The sequence below is a fragment of the Brachionichthys hirsutus genome, chromosome 12, assembly GCF_040956055.1.
Source record: "Brachionichthys hirsutus isolate HB-005 chromosome 12, CSIRO-AGI_Bhir_v1, whole genome shotgun sequence".
In the NCBI taxonomy this organism is placed as follows: Eukaryota; Metazoa; Chordata; class Actinopteri; order Lophiiformes; family Brachionichthyidae; genus Brachionichthys; species Brachionichthys hirsutus.
In genome coordinates this window covers 171,154-187,200 of record NC_090908.1, presented here as the reverse complement: position 1 = coordinate 187,200, position 16,047 = coordinate 171,154, and the positions used below count along the sequence as shown (strand labels likewise).

At 48.9% G+C, this 16,047-nt stretch overlaps 1 protein-coding gene across 1 annotated transcript; it reads left to right on the top strand.

The window, feature by feature from the left end:
- The first annotated feature begins 1,368 nt into the window (after positions 1-1,368).
- Positions 1,369-15,385, top strand: cers6 (ceramide synthase 6). Its single transcript, XM_068746438.1, has 11 exons — positions 1,369-1,538; positions 2,296-2,401; positions 4,334-4,464; positions 8,497-8,554; positions 9,424-9,474; positions 9,565-9,657; positions 10,975-11,103; positions 11,286-11,392; positions 12,796-12,952; positions 13,069-13,092; positions 15,245-15,385. Exons 1-11 carry the CDS (start codon positions 1,369-1,371, stop codon positions 15,383-15,385), a joined length of 1,167 nt encoding a protein of 388 aa, XP_068602539.1.
- The last annotated feature ends 662 nt before the right edge of the window (positions 15,386-16,047 follow it).

The following is a 16,047-nucleotide window of genomic DNA, read 5'->3' as shown; positions in this document are numbered from 1 at the left end:
GATGATGATGATGATGATGATGATGATGAGTGTGCTCGTTCGCGACCTCCCTCCTCAGGTCGAGTGTCAGCTGGAAGATGAAGAGGAGCAGCGGCCGCGAGCGAAGAGCACAACCCGGAAAGTAACGGACAGCACATGTGCGCGCGCGCTCACGCACACACGGACGAACATTACAACAGCCGTGACACCTGACGATGGACCGAGCGCACAATGGACGCGGACGCAGGAAGATGAATCAGTGCGCGCTCACGAGTCCAGTGGAAGTTCCTTTCATCATTGAAGTGAAAGAAGTTCGTTTCTAACTGCTGCATAATTATGAGCGCGCTGAGTGACGTGTTATAGTCACATGCTGACAAAACCGCATGTGACGTAATCGCTAGTGGCCAGCAGATGGCGCCACCACATCTTTATAATGTCTGGCGTGATGACCAGTGCAGATCTGAGCTTTCCTTGTGCGTCACTGTGACGCGCTTTGCCTTTGTTCTTTGACGACAAAATCATGGACGATCTGGCCAATTCAGCCAAGATCACATGACTGAGGCGCTGATTTTATACTTTACAGATGTTCAAATCTTTATTTAAAAAGGGCTACACTTAGACTTTTGTCGAAAATGACAAAATTATATATATATATAAAGTTATGTTTCTCAAATTTGATGTTTTTGTCTTGTTCTGATTTGTCTTTGTACATGACCTTTATAGAAAAATGTGTTCTCAGCACTTTTAATAAATGTAATTTGTGTAATGTCTACAATTTTAGAAAAGCTTCATGTCTAACCAGGCTCCAGAAAAAAACAGCACCGAATATATATAATAACAAATTTACAGTTTTTCGTCACTATATAATTTGAAGATCTTTAGTTCTGGAACACTGAAGTTTGATTATTAATCAAGACAATAAGAGAAAATATGATCACAGGAGCGACGGTCAGAAACAGGCCGCACAGCTGCCAGCAGGGGGCAGACTTTTTAGAGCGTTTCACAACCATTTATCAACATTTTGCCACATTGAACTGAAATGTCTCTAAAATGTATTTTAATACACTTACTGCATTTAAAGCGACACGTCTTGTGACAGCAGTTTATTTTCAGCCATACTATCACAGAAATACACGAAAAAGATACAAAATAAAGGCCATTCGTTCGTCTAACGTCAGTTCAGGAGGAAAACCACCGGCGCCGGTTCCGGTTCACAAGCCGGTTCACCTTGCTGACGTCCTGCTGCGGGGAAAGACTCCACTGCGTGGCACTTGAACGCACCAATCACCGGCGGAGGAGCTGATCGCGCTGGAGCGGCACTGGGGACCCGAACGCACGGCGATCACGCACGGACGTGTGATCCAGCCCGCTCACGGTGTCTGCGCGGAGATGGCCGGCATCCTGGCGTGGTTCTGGAACGAGAGGTTCTGGCTCCCGCATAACGTCACCTGGGCTGACCTGAAGAACACCGACGAGGCGACGTTCCCGCAGGCCGAGGACCTGTACCTGGCGGCCCCCCTCGCCTTCTGCATCTTCGTGATCCGGCTGCTGTTCCAGAGGTTGGTCTGAGAACCCGGATGACCCGGATGGTCCGTTTGTTGTGTCGATCAGATAATCCCGTGAATGACGCAGTCCGCTGCGCGTGCCCGTCTCAAACAATGGCATTTTCTCCGCTTTGCGTTGATCATCCTTCTGTGTGCAGGCCTGCAGCGTTATGCATGCACACACACGCACACACACACACACACACACACACACACACACACACACACACGCACAGTCCAGGTTGACCCAAATCTAGTCTGCAAACCTGCATTTCATCAGAGCTGGTGTTAATAATCCGGCTCCGTTAATCTCTGCTGGTGGGGCATCCTGGGGGGCATCCTGGGGGCATCCTGGGGGGCATCCAGGGGGGCATCCTGGTGGCATCCTGGGGGCATCATGGGGGCATCCTGAGACTCGTTTCCAGTAAATCCTACAATAGAATGAGACAGAGAGCAGCAGAACAGGAAGGTGTGAGATGCTGCATCTATTCTGGGCTTTCATGGTGATTCTGTTCAGCCTGATGTCCCAGAATGCAGCTGATGTGTCCTCTAAGACTAATCAGCCTGATGTCCCAGAATGCAGCTGATGTGTCCTCTAAGACAAATGTCCTCTCTTGAATGGCGACATTTCTTCATGTTTTCCCTGCATTGCCATAGCAACCTTTAGTTTGTTAAACCAATTGCGTCATAGGTTACTCTTGGTCCCGAACCATAAAGGCTTTGATTGTTGCCTCCATTGATCTAGAATGATGTGTTGCTATTTGAACTGCAGGTTTATTGCGAGGCCATGCGCCATGGGCCTGAAGATCCAAGCCAGCGGGCCTCAGAAAGCCCAACCCAACGCCATCCTGGAGAAGGTCTTCACTGCTATAACCAAGGTGGTGCATGGGTTAGGGTGCTATAACCAGGGTGGTGCGTGGGTCAGGGTGCTATAACCAGGGTGGTGCATGGGTTAGCGTGCTATAACCAGGGTGGTGCATGGGTTAGCGTGCTATAACCAGGGTGGTGCGTGGGTTAGGGTGCTATAACCAGGGTGGTGCGTGGGTTAGGGTGCTATAACCAGGGTGGTGCATGGGTTAGGGTGCTATAACCAGGGTGGTGCGTGGGTTAGGGTGCTATAACCAGGGTGGTGCGTGGGTTAGGGTGCTATAACCAGGGTGGTGCGTGGGTTAGGGTGCTATAACCAGGGTGGTGCGTGGGTTAGGGTGCTATAACCAGGGTGGTGCGTGGGTTAGGGTGCTATAACCAAGGTGGTGCGTGGGTTAGGGTGCTATAACCAGGGTGGTGCGTGGGTTAGGGTGCTATAACCAGGGTGGTGCGTTGGTTAGGGTTAGGGTGCTATAACCAGGGTGGTGCGTGGGTTAGGGTGTTATAACCAGGGTGGTGCATGGGTTAGGGTGCTATAACCAAGGTGGTGCATGGGTTAGGGTGCTATAACCAGGGTGGTGCGTGGGTTAGGGTGCTATAACCAGGGTGGTGCGTGGGTTAGGGTGCTATAACCAAGGTGGTGCGTGGGTTAGGGTTAGGGTGCTATAACCAGGGTGGTGCGTGGGTTAGGGTGCTATAACCAGGGTGGTGCGTGGGTTAGGGTGCTATAACCAGGGTGGTGCATGGGTTAGGGTGCTATAACCAGGTTGGTGCGTGGGTTAGGGTGCTATAACCAGGGTGGTGCGTGGGTTAGGGTGCTATAACCAGGGTGGTGCGTGGGTTAGGGTGCTATAACCAGGGTGGTGCGTGGGTTAGGGTGCTATAACCAAGGTGGTGCATGGGTTAGGGTGCTATAACCAGGGTGGTGCGTTGGTTAGGGTTAGGGTGCTATAACCAGGGTGGTGCGTGGGTTAGGGTGTTATAACCAGGGTGGTGCATGGGTTAGGGTGCTATAACCAAGGTGGTGCATGGGTTAGGGTGCTATAACCAGGGTGGTGCGTGGGTTAGGGTGCTATAACCAAGGTGGTGCATGGGTTAGGGTTAGGGTGCTATAACCAGGGTGGTGCATGGGTTAGGGTGCTATAACCAGGGTGGTGCATGGGTTAGGGTGCTATAACCAAGGTGGTGCGTGGGTTAGGGTTAGGGTGCTATAACCAGGGTGGTGCATGGGTTAGGGTGCTATAACCAGGGTGGTGCATGGGTTAGGGTGCTATAACCAGGGTGGTGCGTGGGTTAGGGTGCTATAACCAGGGTGGTGCGTGGGTTAGGGTGCTATAACCAGGGTGGTGCGTGGGTTAGGGTGCTATAACCAAGGTGGTGCGTGGGTTAGGGTGCTATAACCAGGGTGGTGCGTGGGTTAGGGTGCTATAACCAGGGTGGTGCGTGGGTTAGGGTGCTATAACCAGGGTGGTGCATGGGTTAGGGTGCTATAACCAAGGTGGTGCGTGGGTTAGGGTGCTATAACCAGGGTGGTGCGTGGGTTAGGGTGCTATAACCAGGGTGGTGCGTGGGTCAGGGTGCTATAACCAGGGTGGTGCGTGGGTTAGGGTGCTATAACCAGGGTGGTGCGTGGGTTAGGGTGCTATAACCAGGGTGGTGCGTGGGTCAGGGTGCTATAACCAGGGTGGTGCGTGGGTTAGGGTGCTATAACCAGGGTGGTGCGTGGGTTAGGGTGCTATAACCAGGGTGGTGCGTGGGTTAGGGTGCTATAACCAGGGTGGTGCGTGGGTTAGGGTGCTATAACCAGGGTGGTGCGTGGGTTAGGGTGCTATAACCAGGGTGGTGCGTGGGTCAGGGTGCTATAACCAGGGTGGTGCGTGGGTCAGGGTGGGGTTAGGTACTGGTTTTGTCTCAGCACCAACGCTTCCCTCTTCTACTGCCAGCACCCAGATGAGAAGCGGCTGGAAGGCCTATCCAAGCAGCTCGACTGGGATGTCCGGACCATACAGCGTTGGTTCAGGCAGCGCCGCAACCAGGAGAAGCCCAGCACCCTGGCCCGGTTCTGTGAAAGCATGTAAGGCAAACGCCACACCTTGTATTTCTAACTCAGATGCAGAGACCTTTTTTCTCCATGTAAAAAACCTTCAGTCTTTTACCTTGCCTGGGATTGGGTTCAGGTTAGGGGGTTTGGGTTTAGGTTAGGGGGGGTTGGGTTCAGGTTAGGGGGTTTGGGTTCAGGTTAGGGGGTTTGGGTTCAGGTTAGGGGGTTTGGGTTTAGGTTAGGGGGTTTGGGTTTAGGTTAGGGGGCTTGGGTTCAGGTTAGGGGGTTTGGGTTTAGGTTAGGGGGTTTGGGTTTAGGTTAGGGGGTTTGGGTTCAGGTTAGGGGGTTTGGGTTCAGGTTAGGGCTTGGGTTCAGGTTAGGGGGTTTGGGTTTAGGTTAGGGGGTTTGGGTTCAGGTTAGGGGGTTTGGGTTTAGGTTAGGGGGTTTGTGTTCAGGTTAGGGGGTTTGGGTTTAGGTTAGGGGGGGTTGGGTTCAGGTTAGGGGGTTTGTGTTCAGGTTAGGGGGTTTGGGTTCAGCTTAGGGGGTTAGGGTTCAGGTTAGGGCTTGGGGTCAGGTTAGGGGGTTTGGGTTCAGGTTAGGGGGTTTGGGTTTAGGTTAGGGGGTTTGGGTTTAGGTTAGGGGGTTTGGGTTCAGGTTAGGGGGTTTGGGTTTAGGTTAGGGGGTTTGGGTTTAGGTTAGGGGGGTTTGGGTTTAGGTTAGGGGGGTTTGGGGTCAGGTTAGGGGGTTTGGGTTTAGGTTAGGGGGGGTTGGGTTCAGGTTAGGGGGTTTGTGTTTAGGTTAGGGGGTTTGGGTTTAGGTTAGGGGGTTTGGGTTTAGGTTAGGGGGTTTGGGTTCAGGTTAGGGCTTGGGTTCAGGTTAGGGCTTGGGTTCAGGTTAGGGCTTGGGTTTAGGTTAGGGGGTTTGGGTTCAGGTTAGGGGGGTTGGGTTCAGGTTAGGGGGTTTGGGTTCAGGTTAGGGCTTGGGTTCAGGTTAGGGGGGTTGGGTTCAGGTTAGGGGGTTTGGGTTTAGGTTAGGGGGTTTGGGTTCAGGTTAGGGCTTGGGTTCAGGTTAGGGGGTTTGGGTTCAGGTTAGGGCTTGGGTTTAGGTTAGGGGGTTTGGGTTCAGGTTAGGGGGTTTGGGTTTAGGTTAGGGCTTGGGTTCAGGTTAGGGGGTTTGGGTTTAGGTTAGGGGGTTTGGGTTCAGGTTAGGGCTTGGGTTCAGGTTAGGGGGTTTGGGTTCAGGTTAGGGCTTGGGTTTAGGTTAGGGGGTTTGGGTTCAGGTTAGGGGGTTTGGGTTTAGGTTAGGGCTTGGGTTCAGGTTAGGGGGTTAGGGTTCAGGTTAGGGCTTGGGGTCAGGTTAGGGGGTTTGGGTTCAGGTTAGGGGGTTTGGGTTTAGGTTAGGGGGTTTGGGTTTAGGTTAGGGGGTTTGGGTTCAGGTTAGGGGGTTTGGGTTTAGGTTAGGGGGTTTGGGTTTAGGTTAGGGGGGTTTGGGTTTAGGTTAGGGGGGTTTGGGGTCAGGTTAGGGGGTTTGGGTTTAGGTTAGGGGGGGTTGGGTTCAGGTTAGGGGGTTTGTGTTTAGGTTAGGGGGTTTGGGTTTAGGTTAGGGGGTTTGGGTTTAGGTTAGGGGGTTTGGGTTCAGGTTAGGGCTTGGGTTCAGGTTAGGGCTTGGGTTCAGGTTAGGGCTTGGGTTTAGGTTAGGGGGTTTGGGTTCAGGTTAGGGGGGTTGGGTTCAGGTTAGGGGGTTTGGGTTCAGGTTAGGGCTTGGGTTCAGGTTAGGGGGGTTGGGTTCAGGTTAGGGGGTTTGGGTTTAGGTTAGGGGGTTTGGGTTCAGGTTAGGGCTTGGGTTCAGGTTAGGGGGTTTGGGTTCAGGTTAGGGCTTGGGTTTAGGTTAGGGGGTTTGGGTTCAGGTTAGGGGGTTTGGGTTTAGGTTAGGGCTTGGGTTCAGGTTAGGGGGTTTGGGTTTAGGTTAGGGGGTTTGGGTTCAGGTTAGGGCTTGGGTTCAGGTTAGGGGGTTTGGGTTCAGGTTAGGGCTTGGGTTTAGGTTAGGGGGTTTGGGTTCAGGTTAGGGGGTTTGGGTTTAGGTTAGGGCTTGGGTTCAGGTTAGGGGGTTAGGGTTTAGGTTAGGGCTTGGGTTCAGGTTAGGGGGTTTGGGTTTAGGTTAGGGGGTTTGGGTTCAGGTTAGGGCTTGGGTTCAGGTTAGGGGGTTTGGGTTTAGGTTAGGGGGTTTGGGTTCAGGTTAGGGGGTTTGGGTTTAGGTTAGGGCTTGGGTTTAGGTTTAGTGGCCTGAGTGGCTGTCAGAGTCGAGTCATGTCTGGCAGTCTGACCCCCCAGGGAGCCTCACATCCTTATAGCAGTCTCAGTGTTCAGGGGAATTAATTAGTATAAAGTGAGACTCATTTTTATTTCCTCGTTAGTTTCCTAGGGAACCCATTGTCGGATCACTTATCCTTAGTAAATGCAAAGGGAGTAGTGTGTTTATCTCTATGGCCGCCTACCTGAGGCCCAGCCCGCCTACCTGAGGCTCAGCCCGCCTACCTGGGGCTCAGCCCGCCTACCTGAGGCTCAGCCCGCCTACCTGGGGCTCAGCCCGCCTACCTGAGGCTCAGCCCGCCTACCTGAGGCTCAGCCCGCCTACCTGGGGCTCAGCCCACCTACCTGAGGTTCAGCCAGCCTACCTGGGGCTCAGCCCACCTACCTGAGGTTCAGCCAGCCTACCTGGGGCTCAGCCCGCCTACCTGAGGCTCAGCCCGCCTACCTGGGGCTCAGCCCGCCTACCTGGGGCTCAGCCCGCCTACCTGGGGCTCAGCCCGCCTACCTGGGGCTCAGCCCGACTACCTGGGGAGGCAACAAAGTGCAAATACATGCATCAGCAGCAGCAGCTCGGTGCCAACTTGGTTAAATTTGACCTTTTCTCCTCCCTCAGTGATGCTTCTCCTCCAGTGTCACCTGCACCCAGGTGTAGAAAACCACACATGACAGCAAATGAACAGTGACTGAGCAAATCGTTGCAGTAAACCAGCTAGGCTTGCCAAGTGTTATAATAGATCACTATCGATCACATGCAGAAAGGCGTTAATCATCTCCATTGATCACAGGAACTCGTGGAATGTCTGGATCTAAAGTCTCCACAACAGGGTGTGGCTGAGCTGAGAAGCTGATTGGATTTAAGCGGCTCTTGTCCCTTGATGTTGACGATACATTTGGGTTCAGGGTTTAAGAACCAATCAGCACAGCGCTAGAACTAGCGTGTCACATGACAGGCGATGCGGCTTCATGGGACGGGTCCATCCATGTGATTTGGTTTGTCTTCATGGAGCGCTCACATTGAAAGCGTTGAGTCTTCTGCTAACATTTAGACACCCAGCAGGGGGCCTCCCTTTCGAGTCCCGGGCGGTTTAATCTCATGTATCTTCCGCAGCAACAGGCTGAATCCTCCCGCCTGTTGCTGAACGTCATGAGAGCGTCTGCATCTTATCTTTGCCCTTGTTCCTCACCAATGTGATATTCAGCGTTTCCCACTTGCAGCAAGCAGCCCTAAACTGCAGACGTGACCTAAGAGGGCCTGTCACTACTAACCCTAACCCTAACCCTAACCCTAAACTGCAGACGTGACCTAAGAGGGCCTGTCACTACTAACCCTAACCCTAACCCTAACCCTAACTGCAGACGTGACCTAAGAGGGCCTGTCACTACTAACCCTAACCCTAACCCTAACCCTAAACTGCAGACGTGACCTAAGAGGGCCTGTCACTACTAACCCTAACCCTAACCCTAATTACAGGCGTGACTGAAGTCCAACACGCCACGCCTGGTAGTATCTTTGTATTTCCAGATCTGTCTGAGTCGAATGACTTCAGATTGTGATGCACTTTGCTTCTTTTATTTAATTTCAGAATCCTCATCCATAATCCAAAACCATAGCATGGAATCCAATGACAAAAGAAGATGGCATAGCCAGGGATTATTATTGTTAGGCTCACATGTTTGCAATAATGTCCAAAAGTCATGTCAAAGGATGAAGGGAAATAAATGTAGGAATTTATATGAATTATTTTATTTCTTTCAGGTGGCGATGTACGTTTTACCTGTACATATTTACTTATGGAGTGCGTTTCCTCAAAAAGGTAAGAGCTCTTGTATCCTTATTAACATAGAAAGAAATATGAAAAAGAAAGAAATATAGATCAACTTACAACAAAGAATAACTTTATTACCATTTTTTTTAGTCTGCAACAGAAAATATTTGAAGTGTCATTGGTACCTGATGTTATTATAGGATTACTGTGTTTACTGTGTAAACGTTGTAAATGCTGTAAATGTTATGTGTGCTTTTCAATTGGACCATTGTGTCTGCAATAAAGATTTGATTGATTGATTTGCCTTTTTAATCCTTAAACTACAATTTTTACAATTAAATAATAAATAACATCAATAAATAATAATGAATTAAAATTGATCAGCAACATTAACTCAGAAGCACAAAATATAAAACACTTTAACCTACAAAACGAAAACAAGACTGGTGGCCCTAAATAAAGTAAAGGAATCTGAGTCGTTTGAATGAGTTTGAGATGACGTAAAACAGGGACAATACCTTTAGTCCCTTCAACAGTTTAATAGAAACAATCAATAAAACAACAACAAGTGACGTCACAATTTGATCAAATATTTGCAGGTGCGTTAAAAGCAACAGAATTTCACATTGACTCGTTTTAAAACTCGAGTCGATGATGCCTCATCAGATAGAACCTGACCAAATACTAAAGGTGTTGTATTACCCTCACAGTGTTCTACTCAGCATTGTTGTTTGAGCTTTAAGGATCATTTAACAACAAATGAGACTTTATAGGTGCAAACCAAAGTCTTTGACTCATCCTCATTCCCGGAGGAGTAATTCTGTTGTCCTTCATTAATCTCAGCACTCACAATGTTCCGATAATGATTGGTTGATTGATTTCAGGGTGTAATCTGTTGTTGGTTTTCATGTCTGCAGACTTCATGGCTTCGGGACACTAAGGAGTGCTGGTACAACTACCCTTACCAGGTAAAGGTGTTCATGCAGCCCTTCACAGGAGAAATGACCGTCAGTACTTCTATATTTGTTCCAGCCTTGCTGCTCTTCCTGTTTCTGCAGCCATTGAATGTGGACGTCCATTATTACTATATACTGGAGCTGTCTTTCTACCTGTCCCTCCTCGTGTCCCAGTTCACAGACATCAGGGGGAAGGTAGGACTGGCCGTACATCGTACATCTATGAAAACGTCTTTAGGATGTCGAGGCACCAGCTTTTAAGGAACATGCTCATAAAATGATTGCATTGGACGAACAAATGTCTTCATGGACTCATGTTAGTATTTGAATGATTGAATTCTTATAACTAGTGGAGTAAGAAGTGAAAATGGAAGAGCCTTTCGTACTTTAGTGTGTTAAACATCAAATGAAGTTCAGCAGATGAGCAGTCCCTCTTCATCTCCTCTTTGTTGCTATGCAGAAAGCAGCAGTCTGCATGCCTTCCAGCTCTTCCCTGCACACTGCACTCACAGCAGCTCCCATGATGCATTGCTGTGTATGCCTGTCTGTTTTTGTTTTTCCTGTCAGTTTTTTTCATGCACACTGAGGAGGTCCTCTGCATCCCCTCCAGTTCCAGTATGTTCTCTCTCCCCGCACTCTGTCCTCGCTTTCATTCTGCGTCTGGCCTCACTGCTGCTCTTCTAATGTCCTCCTCATTCTTTTACCACTTCGGACTCGTTCTGGGTGCTTTGAGCGGACACATTTCAGTACTTTAATGCCAGCCGTCTGCATATTTAGTCGGCTGGCGCTCCATTTCAGAACTTTTGGTTCTGGATTACCAGATCTGGGATATTACTTGGACCCATTTCAGAATATCTTCTATTACTTGTAGGCATTATCAATGCGGTTAGACACAATAGTCTGTTTTTCCTTTTGCTGCAATGATAAATGTAAAGTATATAAATAATCTGGATGATGATCTGCTGGACTCACTTTGCTGCGCCTTTTTCACTAATCCTGCTACCATAGCAACAAACAGAAACACTCGCTCCGCTGCAGAGGTAAACAAAACGTCAAATAATTCACATGGCAGCAAAAATACAGTTTAGTTTAGCATGCAAAAAAGTATATAAAAAAAGCCAATGTCTATCATTGAAACAGGTGACTATGAAGCACCGCCCTCCCTTTCACACTCAGGTGTGGTGGGGGCTGCCTGATAAATAGCAGTCCCAATGGAGGCATGAATTATAGTGACATAGCAATGGATCGCTAGTTACTTAAAGGTGCACGATGAACATTTCAGGCACGTTAGTAGCGAATCTTTACCTTCTCGACTCTAATGGAGGGTTTGCTCCTCTTCATGCTGCCTGTGATGAAGACTAAACTTTAACACACACGCATTTCAGCAGGGTAGATCGTAGCGTGCACGTGACGGTTAGTCATTGTCCTGCACACACACACACACACACTACCTCCTCTGATATAACAGACACAGTGACGCAGGTTTATCGCTGAGTGATTTTTGTATTCCAGGACTTCCTGATCATGTTCCTGCATCATGTGGCAACAATCTCTCTCATCACCTTTTCCTACGTGAACAACATGGCCCGAGTTGGAACTCTGGTCATGTGCCTCCACGATGGCGCCGACGTGCTGATAGAGGTGAGAACGTGCAAGTGGAGCTATCCACCTTTATCTAAGTGTAACGCCATCATGCACATTATATTATGCACATATATTTGGGTCATGATATAGTTCAGACATTGCCTCAATAATAATACGAATAATACAAAAAGCTTTTTCATCGTTGTTTTGTCATAATAATAATGTTTCTTTCTTCCAAGGCTGCAAAGATGGCTAACTACGCCAAATGTCAGATCCTCTGCAACCTCCTCTTTGCAATGTTTGCAATTGTCTTCATAAGTTCCAGGCTGGGCGTTTACCCCGTCTGGTAGGTCCTTCCTGTTTGCTCCAGTCAGCATGTTCTAATGGCTGCTGCTAGCTCATGAAGACTCCAGTCAGCATGATCTAATGGCTGCTGCTAGCTCATGAAGACTCCAGTCAGCATGTTCTAATGGCTGCTGCTAGCATGTTCTAATGGCTGCTGCTAGCATGTTCTAATGGCTGCTGCTAGCTCATGAAGACTCCAGTCAGCATGTTCTAATGGCTGCTGCTAGCATGTTCTAATGGCTGCTGCTAGCATGTTCTAATGGCTGCTGCTAGCATGTTCTAATGGCTGCTGCTAGCTCATGAAGACTCCAGTCAGCATGTTCTAATGGCTGCTGCTAGCATGTTCTAATGGCTGCTGCTAGCTCATGAAGACTCCAGTCAGCATGTTCTAATGGCTGCTGCTAGCATGTTCTAATGGCTGCTGCTAGCTCATGAAGACTCCAGTCAGCATGTTCTAATGGCTGCTGCTAGCATGTTCTAATGGCTGCTGCTAGCTCATGAAGACTCCAGTCAGCATGTTCTAATGGCTGCTGCTAGCATGTTCTAATGGCTGCTGCTAGCTCATGAAGACAGCAGCGATGCTCCCGCTGCGTGAATGCGGCAGAGATCGCAGCGCGGTTTTCTTTCTGCTTTCTCTATGATAGTTTGCAGGTGAGACGCATCTCTGTGAATTTTGTTGCTAAGTAATATTTTCTATGGATACAGCAGCCTTCACCCCTCAGAGCAAGCCAAACAAAATCAACAAGTGAAAGGAGATCATTAGGGCTATTTCTTTATTATTAAAATGGTTTATCAAGATTGTTAAAACATCAAAGGCTTCCCCACTCATTATTTATCATATACTGGCCAAGGAAGAAGAGAAATGAGAGACTTGTTTTTACATTTATTCTGCATATTACGTTCTATTTAAATAGAGTAGAGCTACTTTTAAGTCATTATTATTATTTTTACTAATCTACATCCAAACAACATTTTCATTATATTTGGACCCAAGTCAACGTAACGACAGTCCTCGGCGTTCGGCTGCTACCACCAGGTCCACGATGAAGCCGCCTGAGAGCCGCCTCACCTCTCTGGCTTGTGATGAGCCCTCACCACAGCACCTGTAAAGCGGTTGCCATGGCTTCAGTATTGATCCAGGAAGGCCAGGTGCTGGATTAAATGCTGTTTATAGCCATTGAGGCTCATTCTGTGCCATTCTTTCGTGTCGTTGTCGATGAATACATTGTCTTTATGAGTCTGAAGGACAGCGTGTATTTCTCTTCATGCACACACTCAGTTTTGGGTCCAGCCCTCAGGTGCCGGGACAGATCCTGTCACCGTCACTAGGAGGGCGGACACTCGTATCTTCTTCTCAGGAAACATGACGTGTTAATTACGTGTCCCTCTCTGCTACTTTGGAAGGGTTTTAAATACTACTTTGTTGGAGAGTTGGGAGATTGTGGGGCCCTACCCGTCCTGGTGGGTCTTCAACCTGCTCTTGGTCCTGCTGCAGCTCCTTCACCTTTTCTGGTCCTACCTCATAGTGAAGACGGCGCGCCGAGCCGTCTCCAAAGGAAAGGTCGTCCCACCGTTTATTGGCTCTTCTTTTCATTGCTATCAATAAATGCTGTGGAGTCTTTTCAACAGCCACGCCTTCCTTTCTGTGTCTCTCTTTGCTTACCTGCAACCTTCAAGGTAGGGAAATGGAATCCTCTACATGTAAGTGTGCTGCTTTCTGTAACCTGACAATCACAATTCAAGTTCAGTTTGTCCCACACATTTTAACATTTGAAAAAGTAAAAGAAAGAAAGTCCAGCCTGTCCTGTGGACATTCGTCCACATATTTTCTATCCCATGGTTACTGTCTTTTCTTAGTTGTAATTTAATTATACTTCTACCACTTTACTGACTTCTTGTCCCCTGAGGCGTCACCACAGCAACCCAACCTTCTCCACTTCACCCTGTCCTTTGCATCGTCCTCCCCAACACCAGCAACTCTCATGTCCTCCCTCACTACGTCCATGTCTCTTCTCCTGGGTCGTCCTCTAGTCCTGTTCCCTGGCAGTTCCATCCTCAGCATCCTTCTACTGATATAGTCCCTGTCTCTCCTCTGGACATGTCCAATCGATTGAAGTCTGGTCTCTCTGATGTTGTCTCCAAGACGTCTAATCTTCACTGTCCCTCTTATTGTCTCATTTCTAAACCTGGTCACTCCCAAGGAGAACCTCAGCATCTTCATCTCCTCCACTTGTAGCTCCGCCTCCTGTCTTTTCCTCAGAGCCACTGTCTCCAAGTCGTCCATCATGGCTGTCCTCACCACCGTCTCTAAGCCGTCCATCATGCTGTCCTCACCACTGTCTAAGCCGTCCATCATGTCTGTCCTCACCACTGTCTCTAAGCCGTCCATCATGGCTGTCCTCACCACTGTCTAAGCCGTCCATCATGTCTGTCCTCACCACTGTCTAAGCCATCCATCATGGCTGTCCTCACCACTGTCTAAGCCATCCATCATGGCTGTCCTCACCACTGTCTAAGCCGTCCATCATGTCTGTCCTCACCACTGTCTCTGAGCCGTCCATCATGGCTGTCCTCACCACTGTCTCTAAGCCGTCCATCATGGCTGTCCTCACCACTGTCTCTGAGCCGTCCATCATGCTGTCCTCACCACTGTCTCTAAGCCGTCCATCATGGCTGTCCTCACCACTGTCTCTGAGCCGTCCATCATGGCTGTCCTCACCACTGTCTCTAAGCCGTCCATCATGGCTGTCCTCACCACTGTCTCCAAGCCGTCCATCATGGCTGTCCTCACCACTGTCTCTAAGCCGTCCATCATGGCTGTCCTCACCACTGTCTCTAAGCCGTCCATCATGGCTGTCCTCACCACTGTCTCCAAGCCGTCCATCATGGCTGTCCTCACCACTGTCTCTAAGCCGTCCATCATGGCCGTCCTCACCACTGTCTCCAAGCCGTCCATCATGGCTGTCCTCACCACTGTCTAAGCCGTCCATCATGGCTGTCCTCACCACTGTCTCTAAGTCGTCCATCATGGCTGTCCTCACCACTGTCTAAGCCGTCCATCATGGCTGTCCTCACCACTGTCTCTAAGCCGTCCATCATGGCTGTCCTCACCACTGTCTCCAAGCCGTCCATCATGGCTGTCCTCACCACTGTCTCTAAGCCGTCCATCATGGCTGTCCTCACCACTGTCTCTAAGCCGTCCATCATGGCTGTCCTCACCACTGTCTCTAAGCCGTCCATCATGGCTGTCCTCACCACTGTCTCCAAGCCGTCCATCATGGCTGTCCTCACCACTGTCTCTAAGCCGTCCATCATGGCTGTCCTCACCACTGTCTCTAAGCCGTCCATCATGGCTGTCCCCACCACTGTCCACCTGTCCCTTCGTCCTATCACAGAGCACACCTGATACTTTCCTCCCCCCGTTCCAGCCTGCCTGCACACGATTCTTCACCTCCTTTCCACATTCTCTCCATCACTCTGCTCTGTTGACCCGAGGTACCTGAAGTCCTCTCCCTTCTTTACGTCTCTTCCTTGTAGCTTCACTGTCCCCCCTGGGACCTTCTCAGGTACACACATGTACTCTGTTTTACTCCTGCTCACCTTCATTCCTCTCTTTTCTAGAGCAGACCTCCACTTCTCTAGATTCTCCTCTACCTGCAGATCACAATGTCATCTGCAAACATCATACTCAGAGGAGCTTCCTGTCTCCCCTCATCTGTTAGTCTATATGTATATATGATAAAAGATTAATTATGACATGCTTGTTAATAAATCCGAATGATTTCATGTTTCATCTGCACATTCAAATTGTAATGAGAGTATTTAATGTCCAACTCCCGCGTTCATTTTTTAGGTGTCTAAAGATGACTACAGTGACATTGAGTCCAGCTGTGATGAGGACGACGGCCCCCCACCCAATCAGAAGGACCACAGCAGCGCCACCAACGGGACTAACGGCTACCTAACAGGAGCCCCCTACCCTGACGAACAATGACGATGCTGAAGTCACGCTACAGACCCCATCCATCAAGCAGTGTGTGTGTGGTGAACACATGAACAACATGGCCTGTCTGCTGCCGGAGGATCGTAAAGCAGAAATGCAGCTCATCAGTTTGAGTCCCTCCCATTTCTTCTCTTCGTCTCTACAGTATATTTACATCAGTGAAGTGCTGCAACTCAATGAATGAGATGCTACGCTAACACCGCTGAATACTGGGGGGGTGATGATTCTTCTGTCTGAGGTTATTTAATTTTTACACTTTGGTTTGCAGATTGTTGCTTAACGTCTCTTATCCCTTCATGTCAGTGTTCAAGATGGAATCATTTTGAACAACAGCTGTTTTTATTCCCACACGATGAATCATGAATAATGAATATAAGAAGACCCAGGATTGCTTTGAATGCTACACCCCCAAAGATATGTCAAAACGTGAAGTTCACTCAGTTTGAAATCCCTTCTCCACTCAGATGAGTAATGACAGTATTGTGTGTGTGTGTGCTTCAGATATGGCTAGAGGCTTATTCCTTATTCAAGCATTTTGTTACCTATTCTGGTACATTTCTGGGAAGTGTTTCATTAAAGGCCTTCTTACAAGGCAAACAGGAGTTGTTTGAATTCAATAAATGACATGAATACTGCAAGTATGTGTGAGTATG

Coding starts and splice junctions, on each gene's coding strand:
- cers6 (XM_068746438.1), top strand. CDS start 1,369: ATGGCCGGCATCCTGGCGTGGTTCTGGAACGAGAGGTTCTGGCTCCCG. Junction 9,658..10,974: donor TCACAGACATCAGGGGGAAG/GTAGGACTGGCC, acceptor TTTGTATTCCAG/GACTTCCTGATCATGTTCCT. Junction 12,953..13,068: donor GAGCCGTCTCCAAAGGAAAG/GTCGTCCCACCG, acceptor GCAACCTTCAAG/GTAGGGAAATGGAATCCTCT.